Below are 23134 nucleotides of genomic sequence, written 5' to 3' on the forward strand. Positions count from 1 at the left end.
CCTCTCCCCTCCACACCCTTAGTTTGATCCCTCTACTAGGCAGGAAAAGAGTACTTTTTAGCTGTGTCTACATCCTCCCTCACCTGCTTCAATCAGGCTTGGACATGCATGGCCAGCAAGTCCTCCTGTGAGACTCTTGAGTCCTACACAATATTTGTAACCCACCCATCTACAGTTCTTGATTGAAACTAGCTGTTACCACTGAGCTGAGTTTTTCCAGAAGTAGACCAGTCCAGCATAGTAATTCTGGTTGTGCCTCTGTATGTAGGACATCCTGTCCTACATACAGAGGCAATTACATTTGGATTCATCCTGAAGAAACTTAAAGAAAGCAGTTAACTCACCCAAAACAATGGCAAGAAAGAGGAGTCCACAAGAGGCCTGCACCATGGTCGGTAGGAAGGTGTGTAGATCTTAAAGAAAATGCATGTGTGTTCCTGGAAAACATAAAAGGACTCATGTTTGAACAGGCTCCTATGGCTTCCAATCCAGCCCCAGCATTGCACAAAATCTCAGGCACAAATTTACACCTGTTCAGGAGAAGATTGCCAGTCTGTGAGTGAACTTTAGGCATAGATGTGTTTTCTGTCACATACATGCAGATCTGTGCATGTACTATCTGCCAGATTCTATATATTGCGCCTTAATTTCCGCCTGGAAATCAAAGCGTATTCTATACCAATGGGCATAACTTAATTGGTTAACTAGGTAATCAGCGCTGTCAATTGGATGTTAACAAGCAATTATCAGCACTAATTGGCAATAATTAAAACTGATGCACATAACTCGCTAAGTGTATTCTGTACTGCGGTGTGCGTACATTCTAAATTGCATAGTTGAAAAGGGGGCATGGCCATGGGTGGGTACTGGGTGTTTTTAAAATCTATGAATACACCCGCTCTGTGCCAAGTAAAATGTGGCGCTTGATGTATTCTATTTACACTAGCCTAGTCTATAAAATATAGGCCTGCTTGAGAGAATACGCCTAGGAGTATTTTTTTCTGCGCAGATTTTTCAGGTGCCATGTAATGAATCTAGCCCTACATACATGTAAATGTGTATTGTATGACATACATGTGTAAATGGTAACGGAATTCAAGCATGCGTGGGATAAACATAAAGGAATCCTGTTCAGAAGGAATGGATCCTCAGAAGCTTAGCGGAGATTGGGTGGCAGAGCTAGTGGGCTAGTGGTTGGGAGTCGGGGCTAGTGCTAGGCAGACTTCTACGGTCTGTGCCCTAAAAATGGCAGATACAAATCAAGGTCAGGTGTACATATAAAGTAGCACATATGAGTTTATCTTGTTGGGCAGACTGGATGGACCGTGCAGGTCTTTTTCTGCCGTCATCTACTATGTTACTATGTCACGACTGCTGTAGTTGTATCCTAAGCTATGCCCCCAGGGATGTCTATATGCAAATCAGCTCACCGTTAGGGCCAGATTCTGTATTTGGTGCCTAAAAAACCTGTGTGGAACTCAGTTTTGCCTAAGCATATTTTATAAGATTTACGCACAGCGCACCCAAATTTGCACACGCCCATTTACATCAACAATCCCTGCACATGCACTTCTTTTGAACTGTGCGCTTCACCATTTAGGCATAGTTCATTATAGAATGCACTTACTGAGTTGTACGCGTAACTTGCAATTCTTGTCAATTAGTGCTCGTTATTACTTGTTAAGTGCTGTTAAAAATGCTGATTGGCTTGTTGAGCCAATTAAGTTAAGTACGTAGTTTTAGAACGCACCTGGATTTCGACACGCAAATCTAGGCACCGTATATAGACTCTTCCCCGTAATGCGTATATACTCCATGCAATTTTATTAGAAATAAAACTAAACAAAACCAAAAAATTAAATGACCAAATGAAAGAAAAGTTTATGCTTGGACATACCCGCAGATTAAGGAAGTGATTGACAGCTGTGACAAGCTGGCTGCCTGTTGGTCAATGAACTTAACCCAACAAAAACTGAAATTCATTGGGGGAAGCAGAGCAACACAAGATCCTGAGCATTAGAGGACATGAATTCAGGTTGAAGGGTGGGGGGCAGACTCAGGAGTAATGTCAGGAAGTATTTTTTCACAGAGAGGGTGGTAAATATGTGGAATGCCTTCCCGTGTAAGGTGGTGGAGATAAAAACGGTAATGAAATTCATACATTCGTGGGATAAACACAAAGGAATCCTGTTTAGAAGGAATGGATCCGTGGAATCTTAGCGGAGATTAGGTGGCGACGCCAGTAATTGGGAAGCAAAACCGGTGCTGGGCAGACTTCTACGGTCTACGCCCTAATCATGACTGATATGGATGGGTTGGAGTATAAATTTTAAGGGGTTTCGATGTTAGCTTCAGAACTTAGTACTACAAACAGTGCTGGGCAGACTTCTATGGTCTGTGCCCTGAGAATGGTAAGGAGAAATGAAACTCAGGTATAAAGTATCACATACCATGTAAAATTAGTTTATCTTGTTGGGCAGACTGGATGGACCCTTCAGGTCTTTATCTGCCGTCATTTACTATGGGGTCATTTTATAAAGGTGCACTGAAAAATGGCTTGCGGTAGTGTAGGCGTGGGTTTTGGGTGCGCACCGATCCATTTTTTAGCGCACCTGTAAAAAGGTCCTTTTTTTGCTAAAAATGGACGTGCAGCAAAATCAAAATTGCCGCATGTCCATTTTGGGTCTGAGACCTTACCGCCAGCCATCAACCTAGCGGTAAAGAATCGAGGTGGTAATGACCTATGCATGTCAAATGCACTTGTGCGTCCGTTATGCGCGCCAGAAAATAAAAAATATTTTGTTGACGCGTGCCAAAATTGAAATTACCTCAAGGGCCACGCAGTAACCAGGCGGTAACTCCAATTTGGTGCGTGTTCGGCACGCCTAGGCACCTATGCGGCTTTAGTAAAAGGGACCCTAAGTTCCTGAGGGTGTCAGTGTAGAATGGAAAACATTGCACATGTTAAGGTGTTTTTATAGAGAGCTGCTACGAGCTCCACCAGAAGTTATACCACCAGGGATTCTGGGGAGGGAAGCAGAGGAGCAAGTGAAGTTTCAGGTCTGCTTCGGGGGAGGGGAGGAGGCTTCAGGAAGTCCTTGATTGGGGAGGCTTCAGGGGGTCCTTGATTGGGGAGGTATCAGGGGAGTCCTTGATTGAGGGAGCTTTGGGAAGGGGACTTGAATGGGGGGGGGGGAGTTTCATGGGGGGAGCTTCAGGGGGATCCATGTTGAGGAAGTTAACAGCAGCCCTGTGGCCCCTTTAAGATCGGAGCCAGAAGCATCAGGCTGCAGCTTTGAGGTCCGATGCTCCTGTGCAGATAGGATAATGGCACTTTTGAGGTGGCTCGCAAACGGAGTTATTCTTCTACCACGGGATTCAACAACCTGTATTGCTGAATCCTGTGGTAAATTCAGGTGAGGTAAAAGATCATGTGCACGCGTCTACTGTGTTTGTTTGATTATATTTCTTGGTGACTGGGTACTACTAATTGATTTTGTTGTGCAGATCTAAGTGTTCATGCTGGGCAGTAAGGAATGAGGTGATGGGAGAGATAAAGAGGTTGTTCAGCTTGCAACATTTTAAAAATGAACAGTAGGATTTTATAAGTAAAACGATGGGTGACAGATCCAATGAGCCTCTACGAGCTATGGGGTGACATGAGCCTGCAAATTGGTGGGAAAATGTGGGATACAAATGCTACTAATAAAAATAATAATATATTTATGTGAATACTGACCAAAGGCAGTTCTAAGTATAACTGCAAATTAGTGCCAATTAAGACCAATTATAGACAATTACCCCAGATTCTATATAGCGCAACTTAAGTTGCACCGATAATTGCACTTAACAAAGAATTATTGACAATAATTGGCATTAATTAGAATTTATACGTATAACTGCCGAAGCATATTCTATAAAGTGATGCACGTGGATCTGAAAAGGGGACATGGCCATGAGAGGGGCATGGGTGACTCATGGGTGTTCCTTGATTTTATGCGCAGTGTTATAGAATATGCCTGTTCCGCACGGAATTTAGGCGTTGACATTTACACCAGGTTTTCACGAAATATAATCGCAGAAAATGGGCACTGGGCGTATTCTATAAGCTACACCTAGATTTAGGCTTACTCTATAAACCAGGCCTAATTTTAGGCGTAGTTTATAGAATACAGCTAGACGTATTTTTTTCTGCGCTGAATTTTTGAATCTAGTCCTTATTGGTTGTTTTTTTTTTTTAATTCCATTTATTCAATTTCATACAAGAATCATTCTTGATTGGAAAAGTGTCCATAAAATAAACGTCACACAGCAAGAAATTAACATTTCCAAACAAATGACACTCAAGTCCATAATTTGAGATCCAAGATTTAGGAAATCTGGGAGTATCTAAGAAGAAATAGTCTCAAATAGTAATAGGATAACACCTGTATCTGCAATCCCTCATGGTCTCCTATTCTATTTAATCTATGTATGAGCACGCTAGGTGAGTTGCAGAGTATTCTTATCTTACTTCCCATGCTCAGGGAATTGTATCACTAGAATCCAAAAGGGTTAGTCACCCTCCCCCCTCCCCACCCCACCGCCAGCCATGTAGTAACGTCCCACACAGGGGCCCAATATATTCGCCTTAACTGGGGCCACAGGACTATCCTCAAACCCAGGTTGTCATTCTAGAAGGCCAATCCCTAGTACAGCTCCCCAAGCCTGACTATGCACTTGCAGGGGTATTAAAAAAAAAAAGTACCCTCCAAATGCAAAATTTCAGGCTTGTGAAGCAAGAATTGTTTCCTCTGTCTCCTTGGAAACATCGGGAAATAATTATATTTTAAACCCAGAAAGGGTTTATCTTTATTCCGGAAAAACAGACGGAAAATCCAATTTTTATCAGGCAGTAATGCAACAGTCGCGACCAAGGTCGCGGCAGTTGCTAATTCTGTGTCAGAAGTCTCTAACAAAAGAGAAACATCCAGCGGACGTTCAGGTAATTGATTCAGTTCTTTTCCTGGGATATAATATGCTTGAGTAAAAGGTGGTAAATTCTGTTCTGGTATATTCAAAAGTTCACGCAAATAACGTTTTTAACATATCAAGAGGAGCAACAGTCTTTATTCTAGGGAAATTAACGAATCTCAGGTTATGATTTTTAGTATAATTGTCAAACATTTCCATTTTCATCCTGAGATTCGTCAAATCATTTGTCATTATTGGTTGTAGCGTTTCAAATTTCATAATTCTTTGATCCATTTTTTCGTTTATAATCTTAGTCTCTTCCTCTTTCTTTTGTAAATCCATTTCTAATACATTTATTTTAGGCAAAACTTCATTAATCTGTCTTAGAAACGTTTGTCCCAGATTAGACACTAGGTCCCATAGGGCGTCCAATGTTACCTCCTTTGGTTTAACTGCTAACTCCTTAGGCAATGCAAACCTTTCAGAAGTCTTCACAGGTGTCTCGCTCCGACCCTCAACTCCTCTCCCCTCACTCCGCGGTGAATCTATGGGCTCAAGACCCTCCGCTCCTTTCTCTGGTGTAAGTAAAGCCTCACCTCAATGCTCTTCTGGGTCCATAGAACCTTCCAAGGGGGACTCCGTCAAGTCAAAGAGGAAGGAGCTCGCACCAATTGGCTGGGGAGGCGGGGTGCGTGTAGCGGGGCTCAATGTGGTTTCAAGACCAGGGGAAGCCGATTTTCCCTGAATGCCGGCATTCCCTACTGGCAGCATTCCGCTAACCTGAACAACTCCTTGCGGTCTTACGAATCGGTCCATAGGTCCAGGTAAGGAGGGAGGTAGCGGGGAGGCTCTAACCGCTATTTTCCCTCTACGCTTAGGCATTTTTGTCATCAGGAAGATCGAGACTCGCAACACATTAGTAGAGTGCGGCCATCTTGGATTCCTTATTGGTTGTTAAAGCCAATTAGCAACTATTTTAACAATTAAGTTATGCACATAACTGTCACTGTTCTATAACTTACATACACAACTTTGCACATTATACTCTCTGTCCCCCCAATATTCAAAACCATTTAACCAGCCACGAACAGCACCTGGCTGGTTAAATGGCACTTAACTGACTATCCAGCTATATTCAGCCTGTTATCCCCTGATGAATATTCCCAGTTAGCACCTAGGACTTAACTGGCTATATAGAGCAATATAGCTGGCTATCTCTGAACATTCAATCCATATTCGGCTACTGTAAGCGGCGAAATCAGGCCGCTTAAATATCTGGTATAGCTTTAACTGGTTTAAAGTTAACTGGCTAGCTTTGACTATCAACTTAGCTGGATAACTTGAAACCAGATATTCAACACCAGTCACCAGAAATGGCCCAGCACTGAATATCCGGGCTGACTGCCGATCATGGGAGTTAACCGGGCTCCCTCCCGCGATCTGAATATCGGCCTCTATATTTACCTAGAGCACTCATAAGAGTAGCCATACTGGGTCAGACCAAGGGTCATTCTAGCCCAGTATCCTGCTTCCAACAGTGGCCAATCCAGGTCACAAGTACCTGGCAGAAACCCAAATAGTAGCTACATTCCATGTCCACAATACTGACCCCGGGGTAAGCAGTGGTTTCTCCCATGTCTATTTCCTAGCATGAGCTCCATTATACTCAACATCAATTATGTTCAATATTTAGCCTACAACAAATGCCAGCACAATATTCTATGCTTAGCTAAAACTAATACCATCATGGAGTCTGTTACACTCTACCTTTATCCTAGAACTAACTTGTTTATTTATTTTTAACACATTTATACCCCACATTTTCCCAGTAGTAATAGGCTCAATGTAGCTTACACAAGACCGTAGGGCAAACTACAGTTCAGAAAAATACAATTAAACAGTGTAATAGTAAACATATAGGTAACGTGTAGAAAACAGAGTGAATAAAAAATGATAAGGTCCATGGATTTTGCTATAACCAAGACATCATAAAGAACTCTGGAAGTTAGAGGACTTTAGAAAAATGCCCTTCATCAAGACTCAGATGAGAGTAGGGTTCATGTCAACAAAGCGCCCCTTCTCTGTATCCGTCCACTCATCTGCTGTTTACAGTTTGGCTGATGCAATGAGAGGAGACACTTCTACACTCAGTTGATGAGTTTTTTTTCTGCAGAAGTGAACGTTTAAAAATTTTTTTTAAGAATCCGGTGACCCCTGACGAAAGGCAAAGCTGAAACTTGTCCAAGTTGGGTCCCTCTTCAGTAAAACGTATTTTGGTGAACTCCTGTGTGTTCTTCATTCTTTGGATCACTTCTGCTGTTTGTGTTACTTTATGTGTTACTGCAGAGAGTTTTCTCCTGGTTTTGTTTTTTTTTTAGTCAGAGATCTTAAACAACTCACCTAGCGTGCTCATACATAGATTAAATAGAATAGGAGACCATGAGGGATTGCAGATACAGGTCTCCGACTGAAAGATTTGACCCCATTTTTAAAAACACTGTATCTTCTGTTCCAAAGAAATTCTCTGAATCAGTTCAAAGAGAACTCCAATGATGCCAATCTTACTCAGCTTTGATTATAATAATAATAATAACAATAATAATAAATGGTCCACTGTGTCAAAAGCTCAAGAAATGTCACATCACATTAAAATCGTTTGTCTTGCATAGCGTTGGGTCTTTTTCACTCCGGCCTGAAAGGCGATCTAAATGAAGACAGCCATATCTTTCTAAGAAACTAGCAAATTAATGGATGTAATAACCCCCCCACCCCAATCTCAGCAGGGCTGGATGATCGCAGGCACCTACCTGTGCTGGAAGAAGAGTGATGCCTGGGAGCTCGGAACAGTGCCTGTCGTGATCCTGGTTACATTGCAGTTAAGTTCAAGGCTTATCAATGTAGGATTTGGGTGTGAAAGTAAGGGGTGGGACCACGGTACATGTTACAACTGTCACCTGAGGATGGAGGTGGTTTCACCACTCTGCCTCTGCATTCCTCATGAAACAAACAATACAAGAATCATAAGGGCTGAAGGTTGGGTTCCTAGCCCTCCTCACTGCCCTTCCTCTACCTCTTTAGCATTATGTCATTACTGACTCATTTTTGTGGTTTATTTTTGTCAGAGATACTAAGATTCTGAGGACCACAAAGTGGCTTTGGCAGGGTGAAGATGTGTCATTTCAGCAGCTTTTCTTCCCTGATGGTCAACCAGGATTTCTGATTCCTGTAGCATTACACAGGGCCAGGTCCAGGGACCCTTTGCTCGTAGGTCATTGCTTTAGTCTGAAAAATCAAAGCCACACCAGATGTAATTACTACTACTACTACTTAACATTTCTAGAGCGCTACTAGGGTTACGCAGCGCTGTACAGTTTAACAAAGAAGGACAGTCCCTGCTCAAAGGAGCTTACAATCTAAAGGACGAAATGTCAAGTTGGGGCAGTCAAGATTTCCTGAATAGAGGTGTAGTGGTTAGGTGCCGAAGGCGACATTGAAGAGGTGGACTTTGAGCAAGGATTTGAAGATGGGCAGGGAGGGGGCCTGGCGTATGGGCTCAGGGAGTTTATTCCAAGCATGGGGTGAGGCGAGGCAGAAAGGGCGGAGCCTGGAGTTGGCGGTGGTGGAGAAGGGTACTGAGAGGAGGGATTTGTCTTGAGAGCAGAGGTTTCGGGTAAGAACATAGTAAACATAAACATAGTAGATGACGGCAGAAAAAGACCTGCACGGTCCATCCAGTCTGCCCAAAAAGATAAATTCATATGTGCTACTTTTTTATTTGTACTGTCCTCTTCAGTGCACAGACCGTATAAGTCTGGCCAGCCCTATCCCCGCCTCCCAACCACCAACCCCGCCTCCCACCACTAGCTCTGGCACAGACCCTATAAGTCTGCCCAGCACTATCCCTGCCTCTCAACTACCAGTCCCGCCTCCCACCAGCAGCTCTGGCACAGACCGTATAAGTCTGCCCAGCACTATCCCCACCACCCAACCACCAGCCCCGGCACAGACCGTATAAGTCTGCCCAGCACTAGCCCCACCGCCCAACCACCAGCCCCGGCACAGACCATATAAGTCTGCCCAGCACTAGCCCCGCCTCCCAACCACCAGCTCTGCCACCCATTCTAGGAACGTAAGGGGATATCTAAAAGATATCTAGAAAATGTATCTGGATAGTGACCCCCAGAATTTTTGAAGAGAACATGAGGGTAAGCTCAGAGGATCCTAAAAGCCTGGGATCATCAGTTAGGGTCTTCTGTATTCCATGAGGTTTCTTTTTCCAAATTCCCCATCTCGCTCCCACTGCAGCAGATGCTGGTCTAGTCCCTTAAGTTTCTTTTCATAAGGTTTCGGAAGCTGCTCTCTGGACCACCTGCAAGTCTATCTCTATCTCTATCTTTCTGTAGCTGTGGCTTACAGAACCGAATTGAACACAATATTCCAGATGTCTTCATCAATGACAATTTCATATTAATGTCAGGGTGGGGCAACTGCTGTCAGTAACATTTTTAGGTTTCAGTTACCGAGAAACAGAAAAAGAAAATGAGTGAGGCGGATTTGCCTTGGGGGCATGAGAGTTATTTGTTAGTCAGAGGAAAGGTACCTTCCAGCACAAAAGAGAGAAGCTCAAGGACTTGTTGACACAAAGGGTTTGTCTACCTATTATACGGCGCTGGTGGACAAAGAGTAAGATGAGCTACTGTTTTCGAATGGAAAATTCATTTTCTAGTGTGTGTGCCAATCAAGTAAAAATGCCATTTCTGGCAAGCCCAGTGCTGTACAGACTTGGGGACTGGAGAGGGTGTGGGACGTCAGCAACAAAAGCCAACAGAATGTCTACCAACCAGGTGGCACAAATGCCACCACACGGGCAAGCCTATAACAGGGTTCTTACAGTTACATAATAACGTAGACGCAACACTAGCTGCTGTTTCCCATTGGCTGTCTTCCCATAAACTTGTTTGAAATAAACAAAGAAACGGTAGCATGTTGGTTCACAGGGGGGACTCCCGAGCCCGCTGAACCTTTTTGGGACTGTTGATTCCTTTCATTATTTAGGTGTTACACTCAAGTCACTTTTTTTGCCTCAAATTTGTGAAGTGTGAAAATTTGGTTTCTATATTCTTAAAACAATTACGTTCGCATCTGGAACCTGAAGGGGGTTAATGGAAACACCCCAGTAATGGGGGATGGAATGAACCTGACTTCATTCCTGGAGAGTTCACTGCAAATTATTACTCAGAGGTCAACTATGCTGGTCACTTCTGTGCTGGAGCCTGACCGCAACGCTGTTTTAAGACTTTCTTTAAGACATTTAGAAAACTTGTTTTCGGGCTCAAAGGTTCGTATTTTTCCAGACCTCTCAAAGCCTACACAAGTTAGGCGCAGGACTTTTTTGGAGCAGCGCCCTAGAGTGTTGGCATTGGGAATAAATTTTGTATTACGATTTCCTTGTACATGTAATTTACTGCTTGAGGGTAAACCTTTTCAGTTTGTAGACCCTAAACAGTTAAAAGAATTTCTTGATGCTAGAGTAGATATGAATGTTGTATGCCCTCCCTAATTAGCAGGCTAGGGTCGGTAACCCGAGGTAGCAACTGTTATTATTTTCCTTAAATGCTTTATGCTATGTATGTTCTGTATTCTTGGACAAATAGGCCTTAAAGATTTTTTTCTTTATTTTATTATGGATTTCCTGGTTGTAATGCTGATTGCATACTCACAGTGTGTTGTGAAATGTTGAAATATATTAATAAATAAATAAAAAAAACAATTAAGTTCGGTTAGGTAGTACTTCAACCATGATACCCCTCCATTCTCAACTTGTTTCCAGGTTGGATTATTGCAACATCGTTTTCCTTGGTTGCCCCCACTCATGCTTAAAGAAACTTCAAACCCTCCAGAACACTGCCATTAGACTCATGTCTCTCTCCTTCTCCAGGGTCATCACTGACTCCCTTTTGAACAGCGTATCATTTTCAAAACATTGGTGCTTACTTTCAAAGCTCTGCGGATTGGTCTCCCTTCATATCTATTCCATACTCCTCCTCCTGCTCCTTTTGTTCCCTGAACAACCATTGCCTGGCATTGCTGGGTCCAAAGCGGCCAATTTTGGAGACAACTAGGCACCAAGCTTTCTTTTTTGCTGCCCCAGTTCCTTTGGCATTCGTTGCCTTTACCTCAACAATCTTTTAGACAATTTAAAATTGCCCTGAAGACCTGGCTGTTCACACTTGCGTTCAATCCTGCTTAAGTGGACTGTGGTGCTGAATTGTTGGGTCATAGTACCCTTACCTTCTTTATCCTTTTCCTCTCAGTTCCCTTATGTCCCTCCCCTATTTAGCATTTTCCCGCCCCCTTCTCTCCACTGTCTTGTTGTCTGTGTATGTATGGCACTCTCCTATCCACTTGTTGTACATCCATTCTTGTACTTTTGCTTCTAATTTTTAGATTGAGAACCGCCTCGATCTGCTGGTTAGTGAAGGTGGTATAGCAAGTGTGAAGAAAGAAATAAATAAAAATAAATAAAACCAGTACTTATGCATGCAAATGGCAGCACATTGACAAAGCATCATTCTATAAGGGTGTACATAAGCGGCAGAGTATTTAAATGCAAGGGGGACATTCACATGGGCAGAGCATGGCAGGGGCACCGGTGGGGCTGCCTCTTACACACACCCTTGTCACATTTAGAAGCCCGCAGGTCTTATGGCTGGTGTGAGCACCTAAATGTGAGGGGTTAGGATTCCACAAAAAATCTGATTCTAGAACAGATTCTCACCGTGAGGCATCGGAGCACCTGGCTATTTGCGTTTCTGTACGAATACAGGGCACTTCAAGGAGCTGTTAAAAACACACATTTTTTTGTTCAGGCTTTTTAAGATGATGCAGTCAGAGTCCAGCAGTTAATTTTTTGGGGTGTTGTGTGGGATAATGTGTGTGAAGACTCATCTTTTTAATAAGGCACAAAACAATGATCCATAATAAATACAATAATGCATCACCACTTACTTGATATTCTGAATGTTTTCTCTTTTTCAATCTTATTATGTCATCCAAGTTCTTTATGTAATACCAATTGAAAGTTTTCTCTTTTTACCTAATTGTTTAATTTTATTATGTCATCCATGCTCTCCATTTAATATCAACTGTATCTTTTTCTCTGTTATGGCGAAAGCCATGACCGAAATTGTAAGCCACATTGAGCCTGCAAATAGGTGGGGAAAATGTGGGATACAAATGCGACAAATAAATAATTAAGTAATTATTGTTTTTATGTATGTTTTTATTATTATACAGTGGTGGAAATAAGTATTTGATCCCTTGCTGATTTTGTAAGTTTGCCCACTGACAAAGACATGAGCAGCCCATAATTGAAGGGTAGGTTATTGGTAACAGTGAGAGATAGCACATCACAAATTAAATCCGGAAAATCACATTGTGGAAAGTATATGAATTTATTTGCATTCTGCAGAGGGAAATAAGTATTTGATCCCCCACCAACCAGTAAGAGATCTGGCCCCTACAGACCAGGTAGATGCTCCAAATCAACTCGTTACCTGCATGACAGACAGCTGTCGGCAATGGTCACCTGTATGAAAGACACCTGTCCACAGACTCAGTGAATCAGTCAGACTCTAACCTCTACAAAATGGCCAAGAGCAAGGAGCTGTCTAAGGATGTCAGGGACAAGATCATACACCTGCACAAGGCTGGAATGGGCTACAAAACCATCAGTAAGACGCTGGGCGAGAAGGAGACAACTGTTGGTGCCATAGTAAGAAAATGGAAGAAGTACAAAATGACTGTCAATCGACAAAGATCTGGGGCTCCACGCAAAATCTCACCTCGTGGGGTATCCTTGATCATGAGGAAGGTTAGAAATCAGCCTACAACTACAAGGGGGGAACTTGTCAATGATCTCAAGGCAGCTGGGACCACTGTCACCACGAAAACCATTGGTAACACATTACGACATAACGGATTGCAATCCTGCAGTGCCCGCAAGGTCCCCCTGCTCCGGAAGGCACATGTGACGGCCCGTCTGAAGTTTGCCAGTGAACACCTGGATGATGCCGAGAGTGATTGGGAGAAGGTGCTGTGGTCAGATGAGACAAAAATTGAGCTCTTTGGCATGAACTCAACTCGCCGTGTTTGGAGGAAGAGAAATGCTGCCTATGACCCAAAGAACACCGTCCCCATTGTCAAGCATGGAGGTGGAAATGTTATGTTTTGGGGGTGTTTCTCTGCTAAGGGCACAGGACTACTTCACCGCATCAATGGGAGAATGGATGGGGCCATGTACCGTACAATTCTGAGTGACAACCTCCTTCCCTCCGCCAGGGCCTTAAAAATGGGTCGTGGCTGGGTCTTCCAGCACGACAATGACCCAAAACATACAGCCAAGGCAACAAAGGAGTGGCTCAGGCAGAAGCACATTAGGGTCATGGAGTGGCCTAGCCAGTCACCAGACCTTAATCCCATTGAAAACTTATGGAGGGAGCTGAAGCTGCGAGTTGCCAAGCGACAGCCCAGAACTCTTAATGATTTAGAGATGATCTGCAAAGAGGAGTGGACCAAAATTCCTCCTGACATGTGTGCAAACCTCATCATCAACTACAGAAGACGTCTGACCGCTGTGCTTGCCAACAAGGGTTTTGCTACCAAGTATTAGGTCTTGTTTGCCAGAGGGATTAAATACTTATTTCCCTCTGCAGAATGCAAATAAATTCATATACTTTCCACAATGTGATTTTCCGGATTTAATTTGTGATGTGCTATCTCTCACTGTTACCAATAACCTACCCTTCAATTATGGGCTGCTCATGTCTTTGTCAGTGGGCAAACTTACAAAATCAGCAAGGGATCAAATACTTATTTCCACCACTGTATATACATCATGCTGTTAGCCGCTTAGTTTTAAGCAGGATATAAGTTTTATAAATAAATAAACAAAAAGACCCACCCACTTACAGAACTGTCTCCCGGGTGTTTACAGACTGGAAAACAGAGTTTACTTACCTGTGACGTCATCAAAGACATTCACAACATTGTCACCAACTGATAATGAATTCTCCTTCAAATTAAATGCACTTCTAACCCTATAGAGCATTTAATTCAGACTTGGAACACAGAGCTTGGACTGAGCCTGGATAGTTCAGACTGGAAATGTATATGGTGGGTGGTCCGTAAGGTCTCAGTCTGTACTAAGAGAAATGTGTTTATTTGATTTGATATATTTACTTAGGGTCCTGTTTACTAAGGTGCGCTAGCGTTTTTAGCGCACTCTAAAATTAGCACGCACTAAATGCTAGAGTCACCCTAACGTTTCTATGGGCGACTTTACCGATTAGCCCGTGCTAACGCTAGTAAACAGGGCCCTTAATATGCTAATTTATCCAATACAGTTTTAAAGCAGTTTATAATTAAAAGAAAAACAGTAACAGTTTTTCAACAAAAAAAATAATAAGAGACATTCAAATAAATATGCCTCATAGCAGTGGTGTAGCTATGTGGGGCCACAGTGGCCTGGCCCCCCCCCCCCCCGATTTCCTCTGGGCCCCTAGTTTTGCTGGCGGGGGTCCCCTGCCAGCTGAAGCGTTGTCCAGCACCAGTCTTCGGTGTCGCTGCGTTGCCTGCCATGCTCTGTCTTCCCCTCACGTCCGGCACACTCCTTTTAGTGAAACTGAGTTTGGGGACCCCCACCAGCCAGGGTATTTGCTGTGGCAGTAGGGTGGCAAATCAATATGTGCCTCCCCACCTCGGGCTCTGGCCCCCTCCCACCGCAAGGTCTGGCTACGCCCCTGCCTCATAGTAACCTATGGAAAATTGTAAGTAAGTGCTTTGAAAATGAGCCCCTTGATAGGTCTATACTTCTAACTCTCCAATCGTAGTTTTTACACTTCTGCTATTCATGTACAGACAATTCAAAGTCATATTTGTATGCTCTTTATATTAAATGCACCTGGGCAACTTTACCCTTTATAAAAACCTCTCTAGTGGGACAGTCTAACTTCTCCATTTTGCTAGGATTCTTTGAAGATACCTCATCGCACCACATGCCTCTCAAATGACTGTAGGATCTAGTTTAAAATCAGCTCTCTCTTCTACACCAGCAGCCAGTTTCCACCTTGGTCACAGGGATGCCCATCCTTTATATACAGACTTCAGGGGAAAGAGGAAGCTTGTTTTCATTGCTGTGTTTGTCTATAAAGAGCCATCAAGCACACACACACACAAAAAAGATAATGTCCCCTTTCCTGAGAATGAACAGAGAGGGATGGAGCCAGAGGGAAACCTCTGGGAAACAAGAAAACTCCCAGGGGCTCTCAGCCCAGAGTTTTACTTATTGGGTGTTGTCAATTTTCTCAGTGAATTGAAGGCATTCCAGTGTACTGGGAGTGCCTGGGATGGCCAATTCTGGGTGAGGTGTTCAGCTCTATCAGAGAACAGAAAAAAAAAAGTGATTGTCACGTAACAGAGAGAAATACCCACACAACCTGAAAAGGCAGTGAAACAGGCTGGTCTGTCCAAAGACCTGTGCTGCTGACGCCCCTAAAAGTAGCCATATTTCACTCCAAGCTCAGAGTGAGGTAAAACCAGGAGTGTCCTAAAAAATGGGGAGTCTGTGTTACCACTCTCAGGGTCTCTTTTACAAAGCCATGCTGCCGATTCTTGGTGCAGCAATCGAGAGGAACCTCATTCAATTCCTATGGGCTTCCTCTCATTTGCCGCGTGGGAATCATAAGTACATAAGTATTGCCATACTGGGACACACCAAAGGTCCATCGAGCCCAGCATCCTGTTTCCAACAGTAGCCAATCCAGGTCACAAATACCTGGCAAGATCCCCAAAAAGTACAAAACATTTTAAGCTGCTTATCCCAGAAATAAGCAGTGGATTTTTCTCAAATCCATTTTAATAATGGTCTATGGACTTTTCCTTTAGGAAGCTGGCCAAAACTTTTTTAAACCCCGCTAAGCTAACCGCCTTTACCCCATTCTCTGGCAACGAATTCCATAGTTTAATTACACGTTGAGTGAAGAAACTTTTTTCCAATTCGTTTTAAATTTACTACTTTGTAGCTTCATTATATGACCCCTAGTCCTAGTGTTTTTGGAAATTGTAAACAGACACTTCACGTCTACCCAATCCACTTTGTAAAAGAAGCTCTCAGAGACCAGAATCAGAAGATGCTCCAAATACTAAGCCAGTCATGTTATGGGAAAGCAAATCTTTTTATAGCTGAACTGTTCTCAAATTCTATTAGCAGGGCTTTCAAAAATCAAGAAGCCCAGTGTAATGTTATGTGTGTTACTACATTCAATTCCTGTGTAAAACTGGACAAAAAGTATTCATCTGCCAGTGTGTTTGTAATCTGTACAGAAGGAACCACATTTGTGAATTCTCTCTCTCGACACTCGCCCCTTAAGAACACAAGCAGTGGACAGAAAATTCATCCTGCTTTCTTTGGGTTACATCATCAGCGATTTGGTCAGATCATCATTTCTACTGATCCGCGAATGGAATTTCACAAATTTACCAAAACTATGTGTCAATCGACAGCACCGCCAACCCTTCTAGGTGGGCTGAGAGAATGTTCCTAAGTAGGCCAATGAAACGCCAGATCAAATACCAGAAGTTTTCATGTTCGTGGAATCGTGTTACATTCTAGAAGCTTCCTGAGGTTCAAACTTTGGCCCCAAGATGAACCATGCCTCACAGACTTGCAAGCTGCTACTGCATTTTCCCCAGCCCATGGAAGTGGAAAACAGCAATGCTCCAGGTGAAGTCAGATGAGACGAAGATTACCAAACACAGTGGACAGCCCAGAGGGAGTAGAAAGCATGAGAAGAGATCTACAGCAAGATTTGTTTGACCCCTGAGGCAGGCCCTTGTGCCGAAACGCGGCCGTGTTGGGTTGTTTTTATGATTTGCATAATAAAGACTTTTATTTTGACATCCCCTTTGGCTCCGCCTCACTCCTTTCTTTTGTTGTTTTACTGTTTGTTTTTTTTTGTTCCATTTTTAGCTAATACTAACAGCCCTCAGTACTGACAGGTAAAATTGCTGAACACTGGTAAACCTGCAGAAATAAAGTTTCAATATACAGACAGAGGCTGTGGAATGTTTAATTAAGCAATGTTCACAGATACAGAACAAGGACTGATTTCATAGTCTGCAAACTATCACATGTTTTCAAATGCAGCACGTGAAATGGCCTTAAGCTCATCGCAGGATATACAACTGCATTGTGTTACAATGTACAATAAGCAGTGAGTTCAAATATCAGTCCTTTCACATTTCTATACACTGATGAACTACGAAACCCTAAAGTCAGAGGTTGCAGGACTGTTTCCAAAATCACTGTCCCACACAAGGTACAGAAGGGAAAATGAGGTTCTGGAGTCTTACTGAAGCTGTGCTGATCCAGGTGTACAGTCCAGGTGGCTCTTTTAACAATTAGGGCACCTGTGTGTTCAAGATGCTAAACAGAGCAGGGCAGGGTGCAGGGCCGCCGAGACTGGGCCGGCCCTGGGACAAGGCCGCTGCGCCACAGTCCCCAGCCCCCCTCCGTCCGCCACCGTGCCGGGCCCCTTGCATTCAAATCACAGCACAGCACCTCACCTCCGTGTGAAAGCGCAGCAGCAGCAGATCGCCTCCCTTCGGGCCTTCCCTCCCTGTGAACCGCCCTCGCTGAAACAGTCAAGTTACATCAGATGAGGGCGGGACACAGGGAGGGAAGGCCCAAAGGGAGGCGATCTGCCGCTGCTGCGCTTTCACACGGAGGTGAGGCGCTGTGATTTGAATGCAGGGGGGCTGTCGACAGAGCCGAGGGCAGGCGGGTGAAACCAGGGCCTGCGGCGCCGGGCCCTCCTTGGAGGCCCAGGGAATTTTGTCTCCCCTGCCCCTCCCCCTCTCAGCGGCTCTGGCAGGGTGAATACCCATAATTACAGCACACTACGAACTTGGTTTGCTTTGGGGGCAAAAACAAAGCTGCCAGTTCCCTAGTTCCAGGCCGGAGACTTTTTAGCCAGTTCTGTTTTTGAACTTGTATCCCAAAGCACTATGGGATTTGTAGTGCCTGATCTCACCCATTGAAATCAGTGCTGCAAGTCCCCAAAGCTCCCTTTTAATAAGCTGCGGTAAAAGGGGGTTCATGCTGGCATCAGCGTGGTTTTGACACACACTGAGGCCCCTCTTTTACCGTAGCGGGTTAAGGCATGTCATTATTTTTAAAGAAATGGCCATGTGGTAAGTGAACCACTTGCAACGCAGCCATTTCAGGGGGGAGTACTTACCGTCACCCATTGAGGTGGTATTAAGGGCTCCCACGCTAACCTGGCGGTAACTGGGCAGTGCCCAATTACCGCTGGGTAAACACCATCGCTACAAAAATTAAAAATATGTTTTTAGCACCGGAAGTGGCGCATGATGGGGGTGGAAACAACTGCTGGGCTGCTGCGGTAGCCTAGTGGTAGGTTCCAGATTAGCAAGCTGTAAAAAAAACCTCCCTATGCACCAGAACGGGGTGGTCAGAATCTAAGACTATGCAAAACCTCTTGGCATTTCTGAGAAAAGCCCACGTTGGTATTGGCAGGCACAATTTTGAAATAGCTCATATCACTTCAGGGCTTTAATTCCAGCAGGAAAAATCTCAAGATGAAAAATCAGACTGATAAAATCTTGAACAGAAACTACTGTGAAAATGTTGCTCTATTGCACACAATTGTCCCAATGGGGAATTTTGCAAAAGTTTCTGCTTTTGTGATTTTTTCAGCAAACTTTTGTACATCCCTGAACGTGAAGGGAATTAAATCCTTGAGTAAAAAAAAAAACTAATTAAAAATTGCACAGACTGCCTTGGCTGCTTCCTGTATATTTTCATACCTGGCCATGTTCTCTTACAAATCTCTCTCTCTCTCTGTCTCACAGTTTTATTGCTCAGCCTTAATAACTTCTATTATTAGATAAGCCACAAAATCACAATTATATTATTTTAAGAATTACACTGCTGCAGCTGCTTTCATGATGGGTATAGCGGTGTTACTCTGGTTCTATTCCAGTCCATAAACCTGGATTCTCACTGGAGACTGTGGCTGGTGATCACAGCTTTGCTGCAGTAACTGTGGCAGAAAACAGACCGAGATCGCCACCTAATGCTAGAAAACTATAACACAGGTCAGTAGATGATGCCTCCCTTCCACTTCACATGCACACCAAGTTTATTTATCAGGTCGAGCTGAATAATGCTCACACATCAGTGGTAGAAACGACTTGGCCAGTTCTATTTTTCAGGATACCTGAGCAATGCAGCAAAATGTAAGCCACACAGTATAGATAAGAATAAAATTACGGATAAGCATGGTTTCAGCCAAGGGAAGTCTTGCCTCACCAATCTGCTTCATTTCTTTGAAGGCATGAATAAACATGTGGATAAAGGTGAGCCAGTTGACTAGATTTTCAGAAAGCTTTTGATAAGGTTACACATGAGAGACTCCTGAGAAAATTAAAGACTCATGGGATAGGAGGCAAGGTTCTGGTGTGGATTTGGAATTGGTTATTGGAGAGAAAACAAAGGGTAGGATTAAATGGTCATTTCTCTCAATGCAGGAGGGTGAATAGTGGAGTGCCGCAGGGATCAGTACTGGGACCGGTGCTACTTAACATTTATAAAGGATATGGAAATCGGAACGACGAATGAGATAATTGAATTTGCTGATGACGCAAAACTATTCAAGGCTGCTAAAACACATGCGGACTGTGAAAAATTGCAGGAAGACCTTAGGAAACTGGAAGACTGGGCATCCAAATTGCAGATGAAATTTAATGTAGACAGATGCAAAGTGATACACATTGGAAAGAATAATCCGAATTATAGTTACCTGATCCTGGGGTCCAACTTGGGGGGTCAGCACCCAAGAAAAAGATCTAGGTGTCATTGTAGATAATACACTGAAATCTGCTCAGTGTGCAGTGGTGGCCAAAAAAGCAAATAGGAAGCTAGGAATTATTAGGAAAAAGATGGTAAATAAGACCGAGAATACTATAATGCCTCTGTATCGTTCCATGGTGGACCTCACCTTGAGTATTGTGTTCATTTCAGGTCGTCGTATCTCAAAAAAGATATAGCAGAATTAGAAAAGGTTCAAAGAAGAGTGACCAAAATGATAAAGGGGATGGAACTCCTCTCTTATGAGGAAAGGCTAAAGAGGTTAGGGCTCTTCAGTTTTGAAAAGAGACGGATTAGGGGAGATATGACTGAGGTCTACAAAATCCTGAGTGTTGTAGAACAAGTAGAAGTAAGTCGATTTTTTACTCATTCCAAAAGTACAAAGACTAGGGGACACTTGAGGAAGTTACATGGAAATACTTTTAAAGCAAACAGGAGGAAATATTTTTTTCACTCCATGAATAGTTAAGCTCTGGAACTCTTTGCAGGAAGATGTGGTAACAGCGGTTAGTGTATCTGGGTTTAAAAAAGGTTTGGACAAATTCCTGGAAGAAAAGTCCATAGTCTGCTATTGAGACAGACATAGGAAGCAACTGCTTGCCCTGGGATTTGTAGTATGGAATGTTGCTACTATGAGATTCTGCATGGAATCTTGTCACTCTTTAGGATTCCAGAAACGTGCTATTCTTTGGGGTTCTACATGGAATCTTGTCACTCTTTAGGATTCCAGAATCTTGCTATTCTTTGGGGTTCTACATGGAGTGTTGACATGATTTGGGTTTCTGCCAGGTACTTGTGACCTGGCTTGGCCACCGTTTGGAAAACAGGATACTGGGCTAGATGGACCATTGGTCTGACCCAATATGGCTACTCTTACGTTCTTATGTAGTAGCAGCAGCCGTCACATCCTTCCTAGCAAAATATTGTGAGATGACAATAAGACCCAAATCATCAAGGTTCCTCCAGTTTTGTTCTTATTTGTGTTTTGTATCGGAGATGAGAATACAGGGTGAAGTAAAGGTTTAAACAGTAGCATCTTAATTCACTCTCATCACTATGAATCTAGTGAAATCAGAAGAGCCGATCCTAATCCAAAGCCCAAGAGGGGTCAGTTCTATAAAGGTTGCCCAAATTTGGGTGCTAAAATGCAATTCTATAACAGCGCCTGAGCCCCCAGATTTTGTGATAATCTGCACAGCAACATTCAGGTGTTATCGCTCACACCACGTAAAAGACAGGTGTAAATGTTTATACATAAATTAAAGTATTCGTAAATGTGTGACCTGCTCATACGTCATTCATGTGAACGTCCTCCTTGCAGCTGAGCGTAAGAATGCGACTTAGCAGCCATAAGGGAATGATAAGGACACATGAAAAGCATGAACTGGAATCACAGGGTGCTCTACTGTCTGTGGCAGAACTTGGAATGAAACTGTTTTCTTTTTTAAATGGAGATATCTTGATTACAATTATTTTGTGAATTGTATTTATAGATTTTATGCCTCTTTTTGTGGACCAACCATGTTCTTTTTTTCCTTTGTAGCGAGACTTAAAAGCATGAATAAAAGACCTCTGAAGATTAAAAAAAAAAAAGTTACTGGGGATAGGAAAGGGCAGAGCCAGAGCCACATTTAGGATTTTGGTGCCCGCAGGAAGGACTAGAGGGATGAGGGAATGGATCCTCCCTTGTGGTTCAGAGAGCCAATGGGAGGGGGGGGAGGAGCTCTGGAACCTGGAAAGCAGGAGCGAGGCTGCTGGGCCACGGTGGCCTGGTGGTGCTTCTGACGTGGCACCAATGGACAGCCCTGAAGTAAGTGGGAGAAGGTTCCTTTTTGGCTTGGGTTCTTGCACGTTCCAAGATTTGCAGCTCTAGGCAGCTGCCTGTGCTGCCCATGTCTACATCCAGGCCTAGAGGTGATGACGGGCAGACATGATGATTTTATAAGGCCACTTTCCCTTTAGCAATCTAGAAACATATAACTAAGACACACACAAAATGGGGCCGATATTCAGACCGCGGTCAGCACTAATGTCAGATATTCAACGCCCAGCCATTTCATATCTGGTTTATTTTTGGCTGGTTTGAACTTAAATCCGCCAAGACAATATTTAGCGCTGGCCGGTTAAGTTCAAACCGCCAAAGATAAACCACCTACACACGCGGCCAAAGATGGCCACCAAACCCACGCTAAAAATCAGTGGACAGACGGTTATAGCGCGCGATATAACAAGCTTGCCGCTAATCAGTGATATTTGATAGGAGCTAGCTGGATATCTCGCACTGAATATCGCCGGACAACTGGGCCAGGTGCCGTTTGTTGGAACAGATGCAGGTTTGAAATTTGTTCTTGTATAGATAATGTAAATGAGTCTTTTCTTTTATTGACTGGCATTCTGTTCTACACATTTTTTTTTTATTATAAACCACTCTGGCCTTTTGAAGAGTGGTATATCAAACTACTAAATGTTTTTGAATATTGAGTGGAATAACACTGAGAAGAAAGAGATGGAATTAAGAAAGTTCTAGCTGGTATTGTGGCAGTGCAGAAGCAAAGAAGCGAGCTGCGGTCCAACCTACACGCGACTCACAGAGCCTGTGGGACAAATTCCAGGGAGCAGCAGCCATACTAGACTTCCCCACATCAGCTCCCTTACCTATGCCTTTATTAAATCTTTGTGGTTGCAGCTCAAATTCCTCACCTTTTCCCCGTTCTGTGTCTGTTGGAGAAGCTTCGTGATCTCTCTTTAGGCGTTCCCTCAGTATCTGTACATGTGCTGGGCTTTCCCAACACGAAAAGGCAGACAATGCAAATGAAGGTGTTGTCTAAGGCCTTCAAAAAACAGCATGAAGAGGAGAGAGTTCAGCAGTGGAAGGCAAGTTATTCATTCTGGTAATATAACTGCTGTGCTCTGTGTTAATTTACAGACCTCAAAGGGATTTTTTTTTTACCCCTCCCCCCCCCTCCCCCCCCCCCCACCCTGTGAAACTGGGAAAACAGCAAAGGGACAGAAAGGCCTGACCAGAGGTCTTGCAGCAGAAGTTAATTCCTGAAATGGCTGTTCCCAGAACAGCCCCAAACCTCGGGGTCCTTCTCCAGTCTAGCAAATCCTCTTCAGGTAGATACTTTAGGGCTGCCAACTGACTTCAGATGTGCCTGAGGTTTGCTCCAGTCCAGGTTTTACCCCCCCACTGCATACAAGGACTTGCAGTCCTGATTTTCAAACTGGTTT

At 43.5% G+C, this 23134-nt stretch overlaps 1 protein-coding gene across 1 annotated transcript in view; it reads right to left on the minus strand.

Moving 5' to 3' along the window:
* The window catches only part of MSLN (mesothelin), a 97351-nt gene extending 89540 nt beyond the window's left edge, over positions 1-7811 (minus strand). The window contains exons 1-2 of the mRNA XM_030211998.1: positions 7761-7811; positions 345-437 (exon numbers count right to left, since the gene is read on the minus strand). Of these exons, the coding sequence (XP_030067858.1) occupies positions 345-390 (46 nt within the window). The 5' untranslated portion in view covers positions 391-437; positions 7761-7811. The remainder of the gene's footprint in view (positions 1-344; positions 438-7760) is intronic.
* Between the last annotated feature and the right edge of the window lie 15323 nt (positions 7812-23134).

The sequence above is a fragment of the Microcaecilia unicolor genome, chromosome 8 (genome assembly GCF_901765095.1).
Source record: "Microcaecilia unicolor chromosome 8, aMicUni1.1, whole genome shotgun sequence".
NCBI classification, from domain to species: domain Eukaryota; kingdom Metazoa; phylum Chordata; class Amphibia; order Gymnophiona; family Siphonopidae; genus Microcaecilia; species Microcaecilia unicolor.